At 41.1% G+C, this 25,881-nt stretch overlaps 1 protein-coding gene across 1 annotated transcript in view; it reads right to left on the reverse strand.

The window, feature by feature from the left end:
- Positions 1-25,881, reverse strand: part of UXS1 (UDP-glucuronate decarboxylase 1) — a 98,034-nt gene that overhangs the window by 12,870 nt on the left and 59,283 nt on the right. The window contains exons 9-11 of the mRNA XM_054010455.1: positions 24,439-24,560; positions 5,126-5,245; positions 596-639 (exon numbers count right to left, since the gene is read on the reverse strand). Coding sequence (XP_053866430.1) covers positions 596-639; positions 5,126-5,245; positions 24,439-24,560 — 286 coding nt within the window. The remainder of the gene's footprint in view (positions 1-595; positions 640-5,125; positions 5,246-24,438; positions 24,561-25,881) is intronic.

The raw sequence follows: 25,881 nt of genomic DNA on the forward strand, positions 1-25,881 counted from the left end.
GATCCCTTCCCTTTATAACTCACTTATCCTCCGCCATTCCCAAGTCAAGGGTCATATATACTGACCCAATAGCATATCTTGAAAACTAGAGCCAATCAACAATTTTAAGCATCATTTTCGTTCTCAGTGACCCAGAATTAGTAAAGTTTGACTACATTTGTTTCAGAAGCATTTTGGCTATAGAGCAGTGAATCCACAGAATTCCTTGTATTACTAACACAGGCTATCAACACAAGGTGGCAGCAGTGTATTCAGATACAAAGACATGAAACTTGAGATTTCATGAAGCAGAAAAACAACAACAACGGAACCCCTTGCGTCCACTGGTGAGGATCACCACAAATTACTAGCTATGTCTGAATTTAAAGTTCTCACCTGGCTAGGGACTATTTATATATTCAACTTCTCTGTGAAAGTACAATTTGTGTTCTAGAACACTACTTCATATCTAAGAAACAGAATCGTTTGTACATTTCCCATTTTGCTTTACGTTTTACTGGCTTGATCCAGTCTGTAGAATGTCTGAGTCTACTAGGATATGATGACAGATATCAGACTCAGTAGAAAAGTGTTAGAGAGAACAAGCAAGCCTTACCTGACATACTGGAATGCTCTAGTCTGAGTTCCAGGCCCATAGACCTAAAAAACAATGAAAATCGAAGTTACAAGAACATGAAAACATATGGCATGTCTCATCACCCCCATAAGCAGGCTGCCAGGACCACTTGAGCATGAATATGGGACACAAAACCAAGTTACAATCTGATCTGGCTGCCAGACTGTGCGTCATGAGTGCCAGGCCAAATCCTAATCTTGGCAATTCTTCATTCACTACTATTCTAAGATTCAGCCTCTTTTCATTGTCTATAGGTAGAACGCTTATCTTTTGTCTTGAGGATTATAACCTACTTCTCTCTGGTCTTCCCAGGACCCATCAGTGTCCCTCCTCTTTACTCCACAGAAAACGCAGCTGCTAATATCACCTTCCAGGCCTGACCATGACTCTCAGCTGTCTGAATCTCTACACTGACTATACAGTGAAAATCTGAAGCAGATCTACTATTTTTCAGGAAACAAAACAAAACAAAAAACCCACCAAAATCAAAACACCCCCTCATGTTATGTGGAAATAACTAAGGCATTGCAATGGCTTCAACATAGTACAGTTTTTACACAGGTTGGCTGTGAAGTTAAGGCAATAAATCAGCATACTTTTGAAATTTCCAGTATAAATCAATAACAATATTTGAAAGCTGTAACTAGGCATGTTTAAGGATAAAAATGGGGATACATCACTTGACATGGACACACACTGAATTAGAAAAGCTTTTTGGAAGTAGTAGATAGAATATTTGTTTTGCTCAGAAAATAGGGTCACAATTGATGTACATGCCAACATCTGTCATAGGTTAAGCCTGCTTTAAGGGTCTGACCCAAACTCCACTAATCTCAAAGAGAGTCTTCAGTTCAGTGGGCTTTGGATGAAGCCCTAAACATTTAGAGGTCTAATAGAGTTTACTTAATATCTTATTCTGAAAGAAATGTGGGACAGTGCAGTGGTGGCTTGACAGTATGCCCCACACAGCTTTCCAGCCTCTGTTTTAAAATTGTTTTTTATATATATTAAAAAAAAAAGGGGGGGGGAACTCACTTTGTGCATGTTTCCTATACAGTGATCTTCATTGCCACATGTGTTAAAGGCAGTCTGAGATTAGGCTGTATTCACTCCCCCCTCCGCCCCAACTTCTCATATAAATATTTTAACAATAAAAACAAGATGACTGTTTGCATGGGACAAACACATTTGACTCTAATGAGGAATAATAAAGAGAGATGTTCCCATTTTGTAGAATTAGTTCCCACATTTGAACTTCTCTTTTAAACAACAAGTGCCTTTATCCATTTATTTTTGGGGTTTTGGGGGGATAAAAATTGAATACACTCATGTTTTAAAATTGTTAATTTGATAACAGATTTTAATTTTAACAGCAAAAGTTGTAAAAAATTAAGTGAAAGTTTTTGATTTCTGATTCACTTTTCACTGTTTTTCTGCTGGCTGTTGATTTATTTTACTGAACTTGGCCAATTCAACAAAACTTCAGTCTCACTCTTATGCCTAATCGATTTTGCTTTTTGATACTCATGCACTAGTAGTACAGTGACCTTGGGTCAAGCTTTTATTTATTATTATTTTATCCATGGTTAGAGACCTTGACAAATTATAACTAAGAAGTCTACCACGAGGCCTCCTTCAAACTTTTCCTTGTAACACTCCTCTGCTGTGATGGCTGCAAAACATCCGACAATGGTTAGGTAACCGATGGGTGCAGTGATTGCTACTTGTTACACTGAACTGAAATGTTGCCTGCTGCATCCACCTGTTGTCTCATTTTATACTTGGATAATGAACACTTTTGGGGTAGGGGCCGTCTTTGTGACACGTCAATGCTTAGCACAATTAGAGGCCCAACCTAAGATCTGGTCTCCAGTGTCACTGTAATATAAAAAACAGCAATAACTTGTGACGACTTTAAAAATCTGACCTCCCATTCATTCAAATGGAGAGCTGCATTTCTTATGTTCCAGTTAACCAGTGTCCACCACTTAGTCAGGATGCTGAAGTATCACCGGTACCCTCATCCTCTTCCCTAGTGACTTTTCAGACTCCAAAGAATTAAAGGGAGTCATTATTTGACTTTGGCTGTGCCTACACTAACTTATTTGCTTAACATTTCTCCGTTGCTCCCACAGGTGCAGCTGCAACAGCAGGAGCTCAACTATAGATTGGCCATTGGAGTTAAAAAAAAAATATTTAACATAGACAAGACTTCAACTCTGCTCCCACAGGACTTGTACTACTCCAAGCTTTTCTTGAGGACACTTTGAAATATCCCAAACTATGAATTGTTTTAAATCTAGATAAATATTCCACATAAACACCTTTTAGGAAAGCTGTCAGAGAATGGTGCGTCTCTGCAATGATTACCTTCTCACAGTTAGTAGTTATAAAAAAGTCAAGGCTCTGCTGGATAAGTCCGAGAAGCTCAGAACTACTACGTGATGTATTCAGATGCCAAGCTGGCATATCACCGGCACAGTATAAGCAATAGGAGAATGATCAGATAAAACACACAACAACATCCGACCTCTGATGCTCTTTCAAAACTTCTAAATGTTACCTAGAAAGAGCTACACTTTGTGCCCCCTGCATATCACCCAAGAAGCATATAGTACACAGGGCATAATCAGAAAGTGCTGGGAAGTCATTGCTCTATTAGGTTTGTATATTCTGATGCAATCAAAAAACCCCACCAGGATCAAAACTCTCAGCCTGAAATAAGAACTCCTCCCACCCTGTTTTGCCCACATATTCTGTTCTTTGCAGCCAGGCCCAGCTAACCAGCTGCAGCTTTTAGGGGCGGAGGATGGGGTGGATAGGAGAGTGAAGGCCCTTTCAAAACAATTTACAAAAGTCCTTTGAAAACCCATATGTAAAAAATTTTTGGGTGGAGGTCGCTGCCTTTTGTGATACTTTTCTCGGGTTTAACCCAATGTGATAGATGTGGGCATGCTCATGGGGCAGTACAATGGGAATGACTCACCATAGCCATGTAAAATCAGAAGGATCGTACCAAGAAACAACTGGTTTTGGAACATGCCTTTACATAGATTTCTTCTATCCCCAGCCCCAAAACACTGCCACACTTTCCCAGCACAACTGTAGGAAGAACTGAAAGAAGCAGCAGTGCTTGGACACTTAGCTACCCTGCCGTATCTAAGGGTAGGCAAGTATAGTCACTTTTGAAGGTTTTCTCAGAAGGGCAACACATCCCTCTATCATTATAAATTGGTATTTTTGTTTGTTTTAGTGGAAGAGGGGAAAAGAGGAACAATATTGTGATAAAATACGAGAAAGAATGCTGCCCTCCCCCCCCCCCCCAACATCTTTCCTGACTGTTAGATACCCTGAAAAAATTGACTTCAGCTCCCTTCTCCTTACTGACTAGGCACATTTATTGCCTGAGCAACACTTCTTTCCAAACAAACAGGAGCTCTGCTAGCATGCAGACAACACACAAATTATTACTGTCCATAAACAATGCACTTCAATCTTGGGTTTCAGAGTAGCAGCCGTGTTAGTCTGTATCCGCAAAAAGAAGAACAGGAGTACTTGTGGCACCTTAGAGACTAACAAATTTATTAGAGCATAAGCTTTCGTGGGCTGTAGTCCACAAAAGCTTATGCTCTAATAAATTTGTTAGTCTCTAAGGTGCCACAAGTACTCCTGTTCTTTTTTCAATCTTGGGGTTTGCTACCCAATGCAGCAAAACCCTCTGCACTCTAACTGTCCCATATACATCCTGTGGCACACTTTAAAAAGGTACCTAATTCAAACAATAAAATCCTAGAAAGCCCTTGAGTGATTTCCTAGTACCATTCACTTCCCTCTTTGCTCCAGATAGTCTCCAAATTTTATATGTGAAATGTAAAAAGTTGCCATGTGTATGAAATCACATATCTCATGATCTCATCCTTGACCTAACATACCCCTCCACCACCCATTTTGTATTATGATTAATTTAGGATGTATGCTTCTATCTATCTTTGGCAATTATAAGGCCCCTACTACTGAATTATCTGAGTGCCTCACAATCCTTAATGTATTTCTCCTCACAACACCCATGTGAGGCAGGGCAGTGCTCTTATCCCCATTTTATAGATGGGGAACTGAGGCAGAGAGAGACCTTGCCCAAAGTCACAAAGAAAGGCTGTGGTAGAGCAAGGATTTGAACTCAGGTCTCCCGTATCCTAGACTAATGACTGAAACACATGACCACCCTTATTATGGAGAGAACACATTTTTGACAGTACAGAACCATGCACACATGTAAAGATTTATAAATACAGGCTAACATTTTCAAGAATGACTAGTTATTTTTGGACACCCAGGTTGAGACATTTAGAGGCCTGGTTTTCAGAGAGTGGGAGCTCAGCACTTTCTAAATATCTAGCCTCTTTCAAATGTTTAAGGTTGTGCACCCAAAAGCTAGGGAATTGGAAAAAAAAAAGTCACTTTTGAAAAGTGGTTTTGTTCTAAGCCCAGGACCAAGTGCCAATTACTTACCGTTAGAGGTTCTCCCTGAAGTGCCTGTAAGATAAAGTTACTGACAACTCTGCCATCGTTCATGTGCATCCGAGGACCAAAGGTATTGAATATTCTAGCAACTCGCACCTCAACCCCTTCCTGTAAGCAAAAACAAAACAAACAAAACATGTACTTAATGAAGATTCCACAACCTTCCCTCCCCCCACCCCTTCAAAGTGCAAACTTTCATATTTAGTAGGTGTTTTTATTTTAAAGGGCGATATTTCCGTAAGTATAAGAATGTTAATATACACTTTTAAAATACATGCTGCTTTCTCGCCTTGAGACTCCTGTAATGTCACATAAACCACAGAGTATATGGTAGGAGAATTTACCCTAATTATCTACATTCATAATTTAATATGAACCACTGATGGAAAATCTGAAGACAGTTCTTTACCCTAATGAATTTTTCCTTTAAGAAATATTTTAACATATTAATAATACTTTGCAATTCAATAGGGTCTTCCATCAGAGGCTCTAAGGATTTAGCAATGAGACACCAAAAAGGTATTTTCACAGATTGGAGAACATCAATCAAGTGACTTTGCCAAGGCCACAGAATAATCCGTGACTAAGCACACCGAGAAATTTTTATAAAGTGATTAGAGATTTTTGGGTGCCTACTGTGAGCTATCTTGAAGGAGCCTGATTTTCAGAGGTGCTGAACTGATGCTTATAATAAAGTGACCTTCTAACCCAGTGTTTCTCAACTGGGGTTGCTGCTTGTGTAGGGAAAGCCCCTGGCGGGCCGGGCCGGTTTGTTTACCTGCCCCGTCCGCAGGTCCGGCCGATCACGGCTCCCACTGGCCGCGGTTCGCTGCTCCAGGCCAATGGGAGCTGCTGGAAGCAGCACGGGCTGAGGGACTTACTGGCTGCCACTTCCAGCAGCTCCCATTGCCTGCAGCGGCAAACTGCGGCCAGTGGGAGCTGCGATCGGCCGGACCTGCGGATGGGGCAGGTAAACAAACCGGCCCGGATCACCAGGGGCTTTCCCTACACAAGCAGCAACCCCAGTTTGAGAAACACTGTTCTAACCATAGCCATAACATTACTATTTTGCATTAGCCTACATGAAGTTTATGGGCTAGTTTATGTCTCAGATCCCCATTGTTTATTTACAGGCTGTTCAAATACAGATATTGTATAACTTACAACTTTAATACTACAGAAATTTTATCTGAATCTGAGAAATTTTTCCATTATACCCAGTAATGCTTTGTGTGGATGCTATGTAAATCCATCTTCAGATAATCAGTGCATTCAACTGAGTTTAGCAAGCAGAACCAAATGTGGTCGATAGATGGCATCGTGACCTTGTGAAATTGCAGGGCTGGAACCCATCACTGAGAACAAACTGTGTTTCACCTAAATTCTGCGAGAGCCAAATCCTCAGCCTTCATGGCAAGGAGAACATTCAGTCATGGTGAACTAATGCACAGGGTTGGCTTCTGATGCACTCAACAGTTCATTGTGACAACATGTAGAAACTTCACCTCTGAAAGTAAACTTCTTGCCACTGATTCAAAGGTAGCAAAAGTCACAAGCACAAACTTCTAGGGTTACACAAATCATGTAATCTGTTACAATATTCTTGAGGCTTATTCAATATTCAATGAAAACATGGAACTTTATGTTTTCAAACAGTTTGCCAACAGATTGTGGCTGGTTGCCACTGCCTGGAAAAATGGGACTTGAAGACATGGTGAAACTATGCGTGTGGATTTTCCCATTACAAGAGGATACACAGTGTGCTGGACACATTTTCAACTTCTCTTCAGAAGACTGCAGCCTCTGCTCACACATCCCTCGCTCGAGGGACATCCAAAGACTATGATTTTCCTTGAAACAGGTTAGCCTGAAAGTAGCTTCAGTTATAAGAATATGTAATTGCCTGCCCCAGGAACTCAATCATTTATAAATAAACGAATTCATCCTTACAGCAGCCTTGTGAAAAAGGCAGTATTTATTTCACAGATGGGAGAAAAAGGATTAGAGAGAGGCTAACGAATTGGCAACATTATAAAAATTATCCATTGCTGACAGTACGTATCACCAAGGGATGCAGGTGCCCATGGTTTAACCTCAAGAACAAAGAAGAATAAACAGTGTTTTGCACCATTTCAGAAACTGTGGGTAAGGTTTAAACAGTGCTGAGCATAGTTTGCCCTTGTTTACTCTTGCAGCTAACTTGTGATGAGCTGGCACTCACTGTCAACAATGGGCAATTTCTGTAACACAGAAAAGGTTGCTGTCTCTTGCCCAAGGTTGTAACAGCAAGTTAGTGTCAGTACTATAAACACAACACAGCTCTCCTGACTTCCAATCCTGTGCTTTACCCCAAAGACCATACGGACACTATCTGCTAGCATGTTCCCTATCCACACCAAGGGAGTGGCAATCAGCCACGTGTGCTTTGTCAGAAGCACAGTTGCCAACTTTCACGCAGTAAATAAGCTCCCCGACTTTCACAATAAGCCAAAAATCAAGCTAATCTATTTCAAAACAAGGCCAAAGCAAGCCAATCCCTAAGAACCCCAACATTCTATGGGACTAGATCCCCCCGGCATGAAGTCTGGGACTGTGGTGGGCCTGCTGTGCACCCCTGACTCTGTACCCCATCCCCTTGCCTCTGTTTGCCGGGATCCGATAAAAAAAAAAAAAAAGCAGCAGCAGCAACAAGCTATAAGCCAAACAAGCAACAAGCTACAAGCCAAAAACTAGCCAACAAGCAACTCACAAGCCAATTAAGCCAAAAACAAGCCAAACTTCTGTGTTTTTTTCACGGGTTTGGCATGTCTGATCGGAAGCTGTTGAAAGGACTTTGTAATGCAATGTGTCAAGGTATACTTCTAACAGTAGCTTACAGAATACATTACACCATATTTATGAATGCCTCCACTGTATCTGCAAACCGTCCCCTCTGGTTTCTCATCCCTTCATGTTCCCCACATGTTCCCTACTCCCATTATTCATAATAGACAAAGTCTTCCAAGTCTTCATGCAGGCTTCTCAACACCAGTTATACTTATTAACAACATGTATTTAAAAGCAAGGCATTTAGAAGCTAGCGCCTTAGGAAAAAATAGCTATTGGTTGATCTACAAAGCCTCTTTGAACTGCACGCAGTGGGTCAACTGGCTTCTGTTATCCAATATAGGTTACAAAATGGCAGTGTGTGCGTGACAGAGAAATACACACACGAGATAGTGCCGGTCAGCAAGAGCTCTCAGTACAAGGGGGAAAGGGTACCTAATGGTCAAGATTCAAGACACATTAGGGAAAACCACCATCTCCCTCTCTGTTGGGAGGTTTTTCAAGCTACACAACTGATTCAAGTAGACTAGCACAGAAGCTAGAGATAGGAATGGTACTCCATTGGGACTACATTCTAAAGTTTATTTTAGAGTGTTTTATGCAGCCTGGTTTTGAAGTCTCCCAAGAAAATCAGGCCTCCGCCCATTCCCTTGTAAACAATTCCACAAACTAATAGATCTCAGTGTTGGGAATCTTATCCCAAATATTCAGCCTAAATTTCCCCCCTTATTTTCAGCCCATTACTTTTAGTAACCCCCCTCCATATTCTTCTGGAATAATTTCTCTGAGGCATCAAATATTTGTAGAATGTTACACTCCTAGTCATACCCCATCATGGGGGAGGAGGAGGGATAGCTCAGTGGTTTGAGCATTGGCCTGCTAAACCCAGGGTTGTGAGTTCAATCCTTGAGGGAGCCACTTAGGGATCTGGGGCAAAATCAGTACTTGGTCCTACTAGTGAAGGCAGCTCTCCAGCTGTGGAGAAAGCAGGCAGCCAAACAACTTAAGATTGGATGGAGCACTGCATAACTTTAAATGGAGTATGTTCCCTAATTGATCAGCAACGAAACAACGTTAAGCGGGACGACTTTAAATGAGGAGTTTCTGTATTTATTTGCTGACACAGGAAGGGAAGACTCAATCCAGATAGACCCAGCTGTGAGTTGTAAGTTTCCCAGAGCAAAGAAGGTGGTGGGATGAGTCAATACGGAGGCTACAAGTTCACTGTTCAAACCAAACACTTAAGTTGAAGGCATCTTGATCCTGGGGGCATCCAGAGCCATAAAACTGATAGATGCCTTTAAGCATCTGCAGCGTTGGACAGTTAATGACAGGAGTGGCTTGCTGTCCTTGATTTAAACAGAACAGTGAACATCACTGCAATTTCCCGGTGTCTTTTAGGGTATGTCTACAATGTCATAAAACTCATGGCAGCAAATCTCAGAGCCCAGGTCTACAGACTCTGGTTCATGGGGCTCACACTACAGCGCTAAACACCGCAGTGTAAACATTGCATCCCAGGCTGGAGCTTGGGCTCTGAAGTCCACCCCGCTCCCCAGGGTTCACAGCCTGAGCTCCAGCCCAACCCCCAACGTCCATACTGCTGGTTTTCACATCGTAGTGCACGCCCAAGTCTGCAGACCTGGGATCGGAGACTCGCTGCTGTGGGGTTACAGGCCAGTGCAGACGTACCCTTAGACTCTCTCTCTCTCTTTACCAGGTGAGCCACACCCCATAGCTGTACAAAGAAAACAACTTGTGCTAATCTTTCAGTTTTAAATTGTGTCGTCTCTGTGATTTCATTCCTGCCTCCTACAAACCTTAAACCTTTCCCGTTGTATTTAGACCTGTTTTTCAAATCTTTTAAAATGCGCTCAGTGCTTTTACAAAACTTGAAAAGCACATCTGTATATACCGTTTTACATATGTATAAAACAGAACAATAGTTAAGTGAATAGATTCCAACTTCAGAATTCCAAGGGATGTGTACACAAAGGCATTTATTTTAAGTCAGCTCTACATTAGAAACTTTTGCTGGTACAGCAATATTGGTTAGGGCTGTGACTTTTTTTTTTTTATTAAACACACAATATTTCAAATCACAAATGTGTTATACTGACACAGAAATGCTTTTGCTGGTATAGTTTATTTTGCTCATGTGACTGAACCAGTGTAAGTTGTCCCAGCAAACGCACTTTGTTGATGGCATAAAAACTGCATCTACATGAGGAGGGATTTGCCAGTATAGCTATATTGATATATCTATACCGGAAAACCTTTTCTAATGTAGACTAGGCCTAAGTTATGAAAAATTATACTGGCATCTAAAGTTTTTGGTGATTTTTTATTTACTTCTCTGTCTTTTGTTAATAAATAAATAAATCTGTTTAAGGGGACAATTAATGACAGCCAAAGCGTAGCATGTACTATCCAACAGATATTGTCAGGGCTCCTATGAAATTACCCCAAACCAAAATTTTCAAAACTAAGTGACTACGGTTAGGCTAATAAATCAGTGGCTTCTTTTTCCAAGGTGATGGGTACTCACCATGCCTCACAGAGAGATGTAGGGTACACAGCACCTTTGAAAGTTAGGCCACTAATTTTGGCACCTAAATATGGAGTGAGGAACTCTAACTGTAGGTACTTATTTTTGAAAGTCTTGACTCCAAAAACGTCTATAGCAAGGCATGGCAGGATGATATCAATGTATATTTTTCTTAAAAGAATAAACATGCCATATTTTAGATTAACAAATCTACCTTTGGTAAAAGAGGCTTGGTCTGCATGGTTCAGAAAATAGAACAACACAGAATGCAACTTCGGAGTCTAAAGGTTTCCAATGATGGTTTTAACTGAAATAGCTTCAACATACACTAAGGCTGCAATGCAGAAGCAGGATAACAGGTGAATCATTCTTATTAACTAACTTTAATGCTCACAATTTGCAAGTTTTGCACCGTTGTTGCAAATTCATCTACTATGAATCACCAGCGAGCAAGCAAAGATTTAAACAAGAAAGACGAACTCTACTTGCACGAAACCAGGACATAAGAAGCTGCAAAGTGACTCTGGCATGTGGGGACTCACTGGCATCAGAAATCCTTACAACAAAATGCGCAAATAACCTGCCAGAGAAAGACCAGAAACCTGCAGAGCTACCATAGTGAGCAAAACTAGGCTAATTACTCTTTTTCAGATAAAGTTATTAAAATCGCTGCCTGCATCTCTTGAAATTCTTTTGACTAGCATGTGTAATCTGTGTGAAAGTCTTGACTAGCAGTCAACTACAAAGGATATAATTATTGGTGTCTGAAATACACACATTTTAAAATTATACCACCTACAATTTTGAACAGTAATCACAGTGCAATTATTTGCAGGCAGTTCATTTTAGAAAATGTCACCGATGGGTCCTACAAATACAAAATCCAATCCTGAGTATACAAATATACACAAAGACTTGACCTAATGGCCACGACATTAGCAAACTGGACTTACCCTTGCATGTTACTAATGGATAAGGTTGTTTTACACTATGATTTACACTGCCTGGAATGAAGAGTTCATAGATTTTAAGGCCAGGAGGGACCATTACAATCATCTAGTCTGAACTCCTATATAATACAGGCCACGAAATTTCACTTGGTGATTCCTGCATTTATCCCAACTTGTGGTTGAACTAGATTATATCTTTTAGAGATGCCTACTCCGGATTTAGAACACTGCAAGTATTGTAAAATTTGATATCATTTGAAGGACCCTTCCAATAGCTAATTTCCCAAACCTAAAATTTTGCCTGGTGTCCATTTTAAACTTTTCTGACTTCAACTTCAAGCCACTAAACCTTGGTATGCCTTTATCTGAGACATTAAGGAACCCTTTAGTATCATATCTTCTGTTTGCATTGGTAATTATAGATTGTGATCAAGTTGCCTCTTAATCTTCTCTTCAATAAAATAAACTGATTGAATTTTTAGTTTCTTATTGTAAGGTTGGTTTCCAAACCAAAAATTATTCTCTGAACCCTCTTCACTTTTTTAACATCCTTTAAAAAAAATATGGACACCAGAACTGCACACAATATTCCAGCAGTGGTTCACTCATGCCAGATTCCAAAGTAATATCACCTCTCTAATCCTGTTCAACATTCCCTTGTTAACACAACCAAATATTAGCTCTTTTATGACACAGTATCACACTGGGAGCTCATGTTCTGGCTACCTTGTTTGTTGATTGCAGAACTAAAATGAAAATGGTCATCAATAATTACCAGGTTATATAATATATAATATGGAGATATACCTATCTCATAGAACTGGAAGGGACCTTGAAAGGTCATTGAGCCCAGTCCCCTGCCTTCACAGCAGGACCAAGGACCATCCTGACAGATTTTTCCCCCAGATCCCTAAATGGCCCCCTCAAGGATTGAACTCACAATCCTGGGTTTAGCAGGCCAATGCTCAAACCACTATGGATGGACTGAACTGCCTATACACAGATATGAAGTGGGAGCTTTGGAGATGAGTAATGAAGACGCACATGTGAGTGGATAAAGCCACACTTGCAGGAGATAGTTTGCTTAATAATTTCCTTTTACAGATTCCTCTGACATGGACTATTTCTTCCTGTTATCACCACTCTCCTCCTTTCTTTACCTTCTGAAAAGCACCTCCTGAAATACCTCCTTCTGAGAGAATAAGAAAAAACCTTCCGTCATCCCTGAGTCAGAGTCTCATGAGAAAGTCGCGTTCTGGTTACCCTGAGAATAAGATCAACAGGAGAAAGAAATACTATGGAGAATTTAGTAAGTTGTTTTAAGTACGTATCTTCAATATACGTCCTTTACCAGTACTGTACTAAATAAGTTTAATGTCAAATTGGGATTTTGTATATTAACAAGAAAGATTGGTTTTCTTATGAAAGGATTGTTTGTATCAATTCTAAATGTGAAATGGCCTAAAAAGTACCATGAAACACTGGTTTGCTCACAACTACTGCAATTACTACTCCACTTGGTTAGGTAGACACAACCAAAAATGCTGAAAGTGAGTGACTGGTGAAATGTTGTTAGTGTGTCAACTCATGTGTTGGTGCTACTGTTAATGGTAAGAGAGCCTATGGAATAATTCTAGTAATACACCTCGTAACATGCAATGTATTGATATTACCACACTCACATAAGGATTATATGCACTGAAAACTGTGTGTGAAGCTATCGTTCCAATATCATGGTGATTTGTAATATACCTCAGGCCATTAGTGGAACTCTAAATCTAAATTTTACTCCCCACATCACTGCCTTGATAATCCATAATTTTACAGCACCGAAGCATGCTGTAGAGCTTTGAAGAGCAAAAAGCTAGAGGGGAAATCCTGGCTCTACTGAAGTCTGAGAGTGTTTTGCTATTGACTTCAGTGGGGCCAGGATTTGAGCCAAGGTTCTTATCCTAAATAGCTTTATCTAATTTTAGACATGAGTGTGAGAGTTCTGGACAGTATTATATTTATTCATTAACTGATGTGATTAGAGCAATTATGGATACATGATTAGGACCTGCCTGTGGTAATGTAAGGAGAGATTTTAACAGCCTAGCGAAGTGCCAAGGCCACGGCCAGTAACTGGAATATTGACTGCAATGCTTATTGCCAAAAACAGTTAAACTAGAAGGCCTTTGAAGCAATCTTAGCATAACTAGGCAGGCCAGGAGGGGAGCGGAAGTGATGATGAAAATTGAGCATGACCCTGCGCCATCCTGTTGGGTTTTCTTTTGAACTGCTGAAGTATGCAGTTTTGAAAGACAGGAAGTCTATCTATACTTCTGGTGTGTGTGTGCGCGCATGTGTGTGACTGCAGAAAGACAGCTGTACAACCAATTGCTTGAAACTTCTTGCTTCAGCTGCTTAATCACCAATAACTGCTGAACGACAAGCAGCGAGACACTTAAAAGCATAAAAAGGGGAAAAGGTCTGTGTTGGGTGCATTCTTCATGAACACATCTCAATATCCCCAGCAGCAGACAGAAGGGTGGTCACCAGAAATCTGTTGCACTTGAAGGACTCTCCAGACTTTTGAGGTAACTATTGATTTTTGGGGGGTGCTAACCTGTTGCTTATGTGTGTATGTGCTTGAGACTAAAATAAAGTGGAAGTTGTAAGTGAAAATAGTCTTGTGTTGTACTGCTTGTGCCAACCATCTATGGACATGCTGTGCTATGGATGTGCTGTGCCCTCATTGATTTATTTTCTGACACTGCCTTGCAGAATATAGTTACCAAGAGCTGTGGATACAGAAAACCCTGGGTAACAGTAACAGAGCCAAAGTGGATGTCTAAAAAGGAAGCATCTTTTTGCCAAAAGAAGAAAGCTATTGTAGGTGAAAGATGCCAGAGTACATATTTTGCGCCCCAGGACACAAATAGTTGCAATGGATGCATTCCAAAGCCTCAAAAAGTGACTGAGGTATTGGCTATGGCTTTTGGAAATAGACATCCTTACGAAGTGTTTAAATTTTCAAGACTTTAGAAATCACTTTTCCATCCTTGGAAAGAAAACATAGCAAGATCAAAAAAGGGGCTTTAAGTTCTCCTCTGACTAGTGGAGGGAATTCAGACCGACTTATTCCTCACTGTGTAGTGAAAAAGAAAAAAAGAAGTGGCATAGCTCAAGTTGCTGAAAGCATGCTGGGGCTTATCTGATAAATGCCCTGTATTTGTTTGATCCACACTTTTAGTGATCACTTCAAGATAAAATGTCTCATGAACCAAGAGAAGCGGAAACTATTTCTCTGGACACTGCCAAAAAGACTAAAATCCCTGCTTTTCAATGGTGAGAAATGGTGTAACGTATTCTAGTGCTGATGGTGCAACAAGACATTAGGCCTTGCTATCACATCACCTCAGTTTTCTTTTTTGTATGGCAAGGGAAGTGATTAGCAATGTTCATAGAGCCAAAACCAGGTTAGTGAGTGGCGTGGTGTGAGCTTGAGATGCTAGTGGCAAATGATCGAAGTGGGCATTGATTTAAAACGTGGTCCACAGTCACATTATGAATTGTCTCATCTTCCACAGGCGTAAGAGATGACAGCATCTGCTAAATGATGTTCTGAAATGGTTCAATGTGGGCCATTGTTTCTGGGATAGGTTGAAGCCTGGAAGTTTTTCTGTGAGATCAGCAATCAGGTGTTTGTTTGGAACATGAGCATTATCCCAGTATGCCTCAGCTTTAAGAACTTAAGCCCGATCCCCAAAAGGCTTGCAAGATTTCAGGGGTGTCTTTGGAAGGTTCTGGAGGTTGTCATGAATTGGTAAGTTCAGGGTGGCCATGGTTCACTTGCACTTGTGAGCTGTCTCTCTCTCCGGACCAAGGGTGCGGTTGTACATGCCCAAAGTGGCCAACCATTGAACAGCAGTATGTTTCAGTGCTAATCCTCACTGTGGCATTAAGCTGCATGGCCAGAGATAGGTTATGTGAGCTGCCTGCCCAGACTGGTGCGCAGTATTCAGAGATCAGGTATACCAACGCTTGAGTCAATGTGCATATTCATAGATTATAAAGCCTCAGAAGACCTGTGATGGGGTGCCTGCCTCACACTGGGCTCTAAGGGGTTAATAGAGCCCTAGGGAGGCTGTGGAGGCAGCAAATCAGAGAAGGGCTGAAGGGAGCAGCCAATCAGGGTCCAGCAAGCCCATAAGAAAAGGGAGCAGCAGGGCAGAGAAGAGCAGTTCTCTGCTGGGAGCCCAGGGAGGAAGGACTGTCTCTGGAGGGCTGAGAGAACTGCCAGCCCCCTGGACAGAGCAGTGCTGCGAGCAGGAACCAGGGGAGCGAGAAACAGCTCCTGGCTGGCTGCTGGGATTTGCAGGCTGAGCTCCCAAGGCAAGGACAAAGAGAATGCTGGGACTACGAGGAAGTGGCCAGACAATTCGCTGCAGTAACCACTAAGGGGAATGGCTGGACAGAGGACTGCAGGTCCCCTGGAAGGGCTGTGTCACTGAAGAGGACGCTGCGGTCCTTGGAAAGACCTAGAATGGGTTCTAGAGCAGGAGAGACGGCAGCAAGGCACCACCCGAAGGGGGTGCATGACCACGCAGAGCTAATTTCCCAGGACAGCCAGCAGGAGGCACCAGAGTGCTGAGTGAACCTTGTTACGGGACCACGCTGATCTTCTAGTCTGATTTCCTCCATATCACTGGCCAGATGTAGGACTTCCCTGAATTAATTCCTGTTTGATTTAGAGCACATTTGTTAGAGAAACATCCAATCTTGATTTAAAAATTGCCCGTGATGAAGAATGCACCACAACTCTTGGTAAGTGGCTCCAGTGGATAGACAGTAATGCGCCCAACATTGGGCTCTTACTCACAACCCTGAGATTAAGAGTCTCATGCACTACCAACTGAGCCAGCTGGGCACCCTGGAGTTAATTGGGCACCTTAAGGTCCAGTGTTGAGTATGGCAGAGCCGTACAAAGGCTTTCAGAAAAACTTTTGATCTGAGTCAATGCATCACCACCTTCCCTCCTGTATCAGGATCAATAATTAGGATGGCTAACTGCCTGCTCTAAGGAGAGGGCATGTCTGCTGTAGCACAGCCATCCCACTTGGCCTGTGACCCACCTCGCTCGCCCTTGGAAATTAAACTAATTTTCATTGCTAATATGAATTAAATGTGATCCTTCACATAACTTTGGCAGTTTTCAGTATTTGTTAGTACTTCCTTTTGACATGATGCATAATCCACAATATATTAGGATTCCAGAGAAGAATTAAAGTGTAATTTTACAGTGCTGAAACTTACTGTGCTCAGAGGTGTGTTTTTTCACACCCGAGTGAGAAAGTTGCAGCACCGTAAAGTGCCAGTGTAGACAAGCCCTAATTTTGATAATTACTGAGTAATTATACTTAGTGTTACTAATTACAATGTAGTTCTATTAGCAATTTAATCAACTATTTTCATTCTCCTTAAATTTTATCTCTAGGCTGCTTATGAATACTGAAACCAACTCAATTTGTGCATTAACAAACAAGGATTACAGAAACAAGTGCAGTGCATAAAAACAAAACAGGAAGCGCATTACAAAAAAAGCTGTGTTCACAATATATTTATTCAACATGTATTTGCTTATCTATTTGAAACCCATGCTCTTTAATCTTTATTTTGTAAACCTCATCTTTTCCATTTAGTTGTCTCTATCCTTCCACCCACTATTTAGTTTTTGCCCAGTGAGTAGGTCTGATAAAACTTAAGCAATAAGTAATTATTCTCTGGGGCTAGATACAAACCTTCTAGATATATTGAAGGATGACAAACAATTCTGTAATACTAAATATCTTGATATGATAATCATTACATCCAATCTCTTCCAATATATTTGTAGGGAAGTTAGGAATACAGAAATTGTGATTTCTAATTAGAGAATGGAGGTATCCTGAGGCAATTTGGAAGCTATCACTTCACATAAAATAAGGTAAGACTGGATGATTACTTATTAGCACTGCACTTGTGAAACTACATAGAGTTTTAATCTGGCACCGACAAGTAATACTGCTCCGCCAATTAAACAGAATCACAAGTAGAAAGGACAATTTAATTGGCATGAAAACGTGGGTTTAATAAGGAAGATTAATGATCTAGAAATTCACAAGGTCTGAAACAAGACTTCAGGCCACCAAGCAGTAGAGTTTATTTTTTAATTGTAAAAAGAAGAAATCAGACTCTAACCACACTACATCTTTCAAACTGAGTCAAGGAAAGTGCAAAACTAAGTATTTAACCTAGTTTACATTAATAAAACAATGATTTTGTATAGTTTCACAACAGTACAGAAGAAAATATTTGATTCACATTATGTGGGGAAATGGAAAACAAATTCGGAACAGTTTTCAACTTAAACTGGTATAGCTGGGATCTGCATAATCATATTAGTGTGAGAGATGGCAGGGCTTGAACCCAGGCCTATAGGCAGTGCTCAGGCTGTGGCTGTCACACAGCAGCTCATCCAAACCAGAGAAGAAGGGGCCTAGCAAAGCTCTAGCTCACAAAGGGCCCCACCCATGAAGCTAGGGTGACCCGGTGTCCTGATTTTATAGGGACAGTCCCGATTTTTGGGTCTTTTTCTTATATAGGCTCCTATTACTCCCCCCCGTTCCCGATTTTTCTCACTTGCTGTCTGGTCACCCTACATGAAGCTCCGATTGGGGGAGACATCCAGCCCCACTGATTGGCTGGGACCCAGTACTTAAATCAGAAAGAGGCACAGAAAGTTGATCCAAGCAGCTAGGTGAATCCCGAGCTAGCTGCTACTACAGACCCTGCCTATATGGCCTGATTCCTACCTTCCTTATCCCAGACACCCGTCCGTTCCCAGTTCCTGCTTCGCTCCAAGTTCCTGCTCCTATGACCTATCCCTGATGCTGATTCTGGCTTGGACCCCTGGCTTGACTTGTGACTCTGCCTCCAGCTCTGACCTTTGGCTTGGCACCTGACCCTATCTCTAAGCCCTGGCTTGATTCTGGACTTTGGCTCCAGTGCCTGACTTACCATTAGGCATGACTGCCCACACCTCGCTTCCTATAATTGTGGGGAGTCCTACACAACCTCACAGTTCCCATCATAATTCAAGAGACTTGAGCGCAGGCCGAGTGGCAATTTCCAAACAAAACCAGGAAGTGAACAATGCATTCTAGTGTACATGTAGCGGAAAAAAGCCAGAATGGATATTTTCCTCCTGCCCTGAGTAGTGGATAAAAAACATGCTTGCTGAGATTCTGGGAAGTGCAGATGTCACCGAACCTCATAAATTAGAGCCTCAGATTACTGCTGTAAGTAGTTGTGAACAGACATTAAAAAACTGATTGGACACATTACAAAAGTGCAGTTTTTGTTAGAATGGCATATTTAAACATATGATTTTAAACACTAAGACATACCTATCTGCACGTAACTGTGCTTAAGAGTTTGACTCTGCATGGTTTGAATATCTGCAGGTACTCCAGAGCAGTTAAACATTTGTAACACACCAGCAGCATGTCTGTTTATATTTTTGAGTTTAACCAATACGTGTTTCTCCTGACCCATTACAAAAAGAGCGGAAAACATTTAAAAATTACTACAAAAGTGAATCACCTCTGTGCAAGAATAATAATCACAGCAGTAGGCACAGTCATTGCAGGGCTGAGAGCTCATTCTATCACATTGTGAACTTTATCTAACATGCTCTAAAACAAAAGTTGCCTTCACACAATCCTAAACCATATAAAACGCTCAGAAAAAACTTCCAGTGAGTAAGGTGCAACAGTAAAGAAACCATGTGTACAGAATAGCATCTGTTTTTCCTCTGAGAACATATTATCATGCGAGATCTCATGTGCTCACATACTCAGTTACCAAATTCTTGCTTTTGTGCAATATCAAATGGCATTTTAAAGTGAGGATGCTGGGGCAGTGATAAGGCAGGGAAAAATCAGTGCATATAAGAGTGCCTTTTTACAGAAAGGGCTACCAGAAGGTAAGTGTTAGCTGCCACCATCTGTTACCCAGAAACAAATCACTGAATTGGTATTTAATATTAATGTTGCATTAACTCCCAGGGGCCAAAATGGCAACCAAGACTCCTTTGTGCAAACAGAGAAAGACAGTATATGTCCCAAAGTTTACAGTTTAAAACACTATATGAAGGATAGGGAGAATTAAACTAACACTTGAATATGTATTAAAAACAAAAATGATATTTAGTGACAGCTGATCTGTGAAGGTCAGACCCATCAAGCCAAAACCTTAAAAATATGGAAACAAACGAAACATGGAAGCTAAAGAAAGGGAAAAAGCCTGTGCATTCTTTCCACCTTCACATTGCCTATAATGCTATCAATAACAAACTCCATTACAATACTTAACTATTATATAACGCTTTTCATCTGTGCCTCCATAAGGCTTTCACTTCTAGCTCCAACAGACACCCAAAACCAGTATGTACTCCAACTTCACCAAACTGGCACTCTAAGACAAAACCTTAATACTGACTTCATATGCTTTTATATCAACAGACTGACACATCTGACTGTTATACAGTCCATGCATTTGGAGAGTTATTCTGCCTTTGAACTGCTAAGGTCACTTAAGACTGTGCCTCCTCTTTCCTAGCTAACCATCTTTCTCCTGGTCTCCAGAGGTATTTGGTAATCTCTCTTGTTGCCCCAGAAGTGAGTAATAGCTCTCACACTGCGCCAGATTTGTCATCAAATGGAAATCTGATGGGTTTAAGGGTTCAATATTTTCCATTGTTACTAAGAAATTATAAAATGATCTAGAAAGAAACACTGATGCTTAATTAATACTTGAGCGATCAACACATGACCAGCATCAATGTTCCCAGAGTGTTTTACAATTCTTGCAAAAGGAATAGAAAGAAAAGTGAGACAATCCAGTGGGAAAATGGCCAAAAGAAGCAAAGAGAATACGGTCAGAAATTGCATCAATCCACTTTTCATTAAACCACCACAAAAATTCAAATAATGCTCAAAATTTATATTCTACATATTGATTTTTGCTATTTCAATGAAATTACTACTAAACAAAGGTTTAAAGCTCCTGCTAAAACTACACTAACAGAACCTTAGCTAGGGAGCAGCTACTACTGCATCATAGTATTAGCTTTCTTTTAATTTTATAGTTACAGACTTTCTCCAACCGCACAATCATTAAACATTGCCTGGTTTCTTATAGATGCCCCCATCAGAGACGACTCAGTGATTTTAGGTGGAGAAACTAGTAGCCTTTCTATTAGGCCAGGGAACCCGTTCTATGCATTAAGCACAAGATGTTTGCTTAAGAAGCATAAACAGAAGGTTGAGACCATTGCCATCACTGATAGAGTGGAGGGGGAGGTGTGATAAAGAGTGTGGACTTGTCTACACTTAAAACACTACAGTGGCACAGCTGCACCACTGCAGCTGTGACACTATCTACATCAGTGATACTCAGACCTCAGTAGTTCAGGAGTCAAATTAGCAATCAACATTACCCAAAAGTGCCAGTGTAGTGTGAATTCATTGTTTCATTTATTATAGTACTATATATATTCATATTTAAACAGTATGACGGGATATATTTAGATTTTTATTTTTACACACACACACACACACACACACACACACTCTCTCTCTCTCTCTCTCACAGCAAAATGACCAAGTATTATTATTTTATCAACTACAATTATTAACATAATAAAAGCATCCTGACTGGTTAAGAATTAAACCACATCGTATTTTAATATCATGTGCTGCAAAGAGCTGCAGGAGACGGCTCAAAGAGCCACTTGCAACTCATGAACCTAAGTCTGTCGATCACTGATGCATACTGACAGGAGGGACTCTCCTCAAGAGGTGGTAGCTAGGTTGATGAAAGTATTCTTCTGACAATCTAGCGCTGTCTACATGGGGATTTAGCTCAGCTTAACTACAGTGCTTGGGGTGTGGATTTTTCACATCTCTGACTGACACAGTTAAACTGACCTAATTTTCTAGCGTACACCAGACCTTGGTAAGTAGGGAGAAGAGAACTGTGAAGGGCCCTATGGATAAGAACATGTAGCTTAAACTTTAGGTGGAGGAAGAGGAACAGCCGCAGAAAGATTCAAAGGAAGGTATGAGATAGTCGGATGATCTTAGGTTTAGTTCCTTTGTACTAAAGGAACAAAAGAAAAGGATGCAAAAGCTTTAGATGGATATCTACAATAAGCAATGAGAATTTGCTCAACACCATACACAGATGATGGAAAATGAAATATCAAAGCGGAGAAAAAATAAAGGAGAATTTTTTGGAAAGTGAGGCTGACACCACTCTGGAGAGATTACAGTCTAAGGTGTAACAAATTAAATCTCATATTTGTACCTGCTGCACAAGAGGGACATCTCAAGGCTAGCCACTTCTACTAGTCTGCATCCTTAAAGGCAAAATACCTTTATTCAAGGGGAAAAAGTCAAACTTGTCCACACCGGCAAAAAATAAACCTGTTTTTACAGTGCTAGTCAAACATCCACACTGCTCCTCAGGAAGCCAGTCCAATTAGGCTTCAGAATGCATGAAAACATGGGACAAGGCTAGGCAGTATTCCTTGAGTCTTCACTGACCTGGAATAAGCTACAGGAAGGATCTAAGATAGCTACTCCAAAGACAGATTGCTTATCATGAGTTTTCATTTAATGCATGTGTACACAGGACAGAGTCCTGCAAACCTTTACTACCAAACATATTGATTACTACCATGTATAGTCCTATTATATTAATAAACAGTAATAGCTTGCAGATTGGGTCATAAGTAGAGCCCTAACAAATTCACGGTCCATTTCGGTCAATTTCATGGTAATAGGATTTTAAAAATCGTAAATTTCATGATTTCAGCTATTTAAATCTAAAATTTCACAGTGTTGTAACATTAGGGGTCCTGAGCCAAAAAGAATAGTATGTGTGGGGGAAGGGGGTTGCAAGGTTATTGTAGTGGGGGTTGTGGTACTGAAGGCAGAGCCACCGCCAGGAGCAGCGCAGAAGTAAGGATGGCATGGTATGGTATCACCACCCTTACTTCTGCGCTGCTGCTGGCGGGGCACTGCCTTCAGAGATGGGCACCTGGCTAACAGCTGCCGTTCTCTGGTCGCCCAGCTCTGAAGGCAGCGCAGAAGAAAGGGTGGCAATACCACAACCCCCCTAAAATAACCTTGTGACCTCTGTGCAACTTCCCTTTGGGTCGGGACCCCCAATTTGAGAAACGCTGGTCTCCCCCCGTAAAATCTGTATAATTTCACGGGGGGGAGACCAGATTTCACGGCCTGTGACGTGTTTTTCATGGCCATGAATTTGGTAGGGCCATAGTCACAGGACTGCAGTTCTACAAGTATATTACTGTATGTACCATGTAATTGCAGAGGATTCAGCATGTTATATGGGCAAGAACTCACAGCAGGATAAAACCTGTTCCAGGTAGATATAATAGTTATCAAAGCCCATTTTTACAAGCCATCATGGAAAGGGCTGATGTGCTGAAGATAATTACAAAACACACCCATCACCTCAATTGCTACTGCTATTTTCATTTTATAGCTTACAAGATAAACTTGTAGAGCAAAGCAGACAAGATCCTTTATTCTCTTTCTGATGCATAACATGACTGGGTTATGCTACACCATCTGTGCTAGGATACTGGATCACAGAGGTAAGTTAGAACGGCATGAATGTTTTTACCATGTTAAGTCACAGCCTATATGTTTTAAAATAATGTTTAGAATTTACTTATTGTAAGGGTTTGAAATATTCTGTATCATGCATTAAAATTGGTTTCCTTTGCCACCTTAATATAAAAATGCCAAACAACTAAAATCAAAACAATAACAAAAATCCAAACATTAGAGAGCTCCATGCATTACAAATTAAAGGGCACTATATAGCTTTATACACTATTTGAACAACTAAAGAAAAAAAAATTCATGCACATAAAAGTTAATATTGATTAATGAAGAGAAGCACACCCTTAACCATCATCTTTTTCCTTTATAAAAAGGAAAGCTAATAAATCATGTTACAAATACCTCATAAAATTCATCTTTATTCTAGTGCTAAGTTACTGATTTAATTTGTTTGAAAGAATTGTTAAATGGTCAACCATGCAAATCTTTCAGAGAGACTATATTTATAGTAGCATATTTTCAAGCCTTTTCCCAAAAGGGCATGTGCGGCCAACCTGTGGCTCCAGAGCCACATGCATCTCCTTGCATAGGTGCTGACTACGAGGCTGGAGCTACAGATGCTAACTTTCCAATGTGCTGTGGGGTGCTCACTGCTCAACCCCCTCCTCTGCCCCAGGTCCTGCCACCACTCCACCCCTTCCCCCCGAGCCTGCCATGCCCTCGCTCCTCCCCTCTCCCTACCAGAGCCTCCTGAGCACTGCAAAACAGCTGATTGCAGTGGATGGGAGGCGTGGGGAGGGAGGGGGAGGCACGGATTGTGGGGCTGCCAGTTGGCGGGAGGTGCTAGGGGCTGGAGGCAGTAGCAGATGGGGGGCTGCTGATGTATTACTGTGGCTCTTTGGCAATGTTCATTGGTAAATTCTGGCTCCTTCTCAGGCTCAGGTTGGCCCCCCCGCAAAAGGGATTTAAAATATGTTGCCCATATCAAACTAGTACTAGGGTAACTTGTTGATTTAGATTTCCAGTGTGTTCATCAAGCTGCTCCAAGATAATCATTAAGGTCCTGATCGGCAAAGCACTTTCTTGGAGAGCGTTGCTCACTTGAAACATCACAAAAGATGGGAGCAATAAAACTTCCATGTTAAAGAAAACAGATTTTGCAATTGCAAGAATTCCCGTACTCAAGGCATCCTCTACCTCCCTCCACCCCTAACATATACATTTATTCATTCCAGTTTTGTTCTGCATTTGTTCTCAGCAAGTAGAGCAAGGCCACTGAATTTGACAGTCAAATACCTGCTTCATGTAGGCATAGCACATTGTTTCCGCAACTCTCTTTCCTTCATCGTAGCAGGCCCTAGGTCCTATGGGGTTCACGTGGCCCCAGTAATCTTCATTTTGAGGGTGAACCTCAGGATCTAGGGAGAGAAACAACACTTGAATGACTTTCTCTTTCTAGTAACAGGAAGAGGGAATGTAACTCCTTTTATATACGGCTCTTTTGATAGAGCTTGTTTTAGTATGCACAGTGTTAATCAATTTTTCTTCAAATTATCTAATTTTTAAATATTGAACTCCAACATCTTTCACTCCAATAGATTCATCAAATAGAATCCCAAAAGGATAACTATTAAGGACAATCTGAGAATCTATAAAATCCCCAAATTGAGCGTATTAAACAAAGCAGACTCCTCGATGGATGTGTCTCCTCATAAGAACCATTACTCAGGGCAGGCTGAGTTGAATGTTTGTCTGGAAATGGACCTCAAAGATGGAATAACTCTAGATGCAAAACCAAGATTCTGATCTAAGATAATTGAATATAGAGATTATAGGTTATTTAGAGTTCATTGGCAATTTCTATTTAGTTTGCAAAAGGAGCTAAGGCATTTTGGCATTCAAAAAAAGAGCTGGGGGGAAAAGGAGGCAGGAGGTGGAAGTCTAGACATGCCATAAAGAATCTGGTTTGGTGAAGGTGTGAGGCAGCCCCACAAACGAAAATGGTATGTGGGTGCCTTGTTCTTCTCTCAGCCTGATACTCTGGGACCAGCAAGTGGCACAGAGAAGTTACTTTTTCAGCCAAGATGATTCTGAGTAGACAAAACAGAGGCAGCTGAGCGTAAGAAAGGGCAAGGTGCTTTATTTAAAGTTAGTTTAAATTTCCCTCTGTACCCCTTACAAAAAAAGTTACAACACGTTGCTCTGGCTCGCTTTCAGCCTTGTCTGTGTCCCTGTGACCCACTGGTATGATACGCCTGGAGGTGTAGGCCAGGTGCAAATAGATTGGTTGATGGTGACAGCATTCTTAAGAGTTGCTGAGCAATAGCTGTGACAAGAGAAAAGAGAACCCTTGGATGCTACTGGAGAGTCATACCTGCCTTCCCATCACCTTCAATACATGCTGAAATACAAATATGAGGAGGCCAGGACAAACAACATTAAAAACATTCAGCTGAGTCACATAGAATAGACAGCTGTCTATTCTATCACCGCCACCAGTGAATATTTAATACAGTGTTAGCATCTCCTCCATGCCACTTATAAGTTCCATGAAGATTTTGTTGCCCCCCCCCCCCCTCCAACCTTTCCTAGTAAGCAACCATTCATCTCTTGAATTAACAATCATAAAAGCAGATTCTTGCTGGCATTCCCAGAGGTAAATTCTCTTTTTACAACTCTTAGATTAGTATTCCAGCCTGGATGAAAGGTATCCCCGCTCTGGAAACATCTTTTTCTTTT

This window comes from Malaclemys terrapin, chromosome 1 (genome assembly GCF_027887155.1).
Source record: "Malaclemys terrapin pileata isolate rMalTer1 chromosome 1, rMalTer1.hap1, whole genome shotgun sequence".
Taxonomy (NCBI): Eukaryota; Metazoa; Chordata; order Testudines; family Emydidae; genus Malaclemys; species Malaclemys terrapin.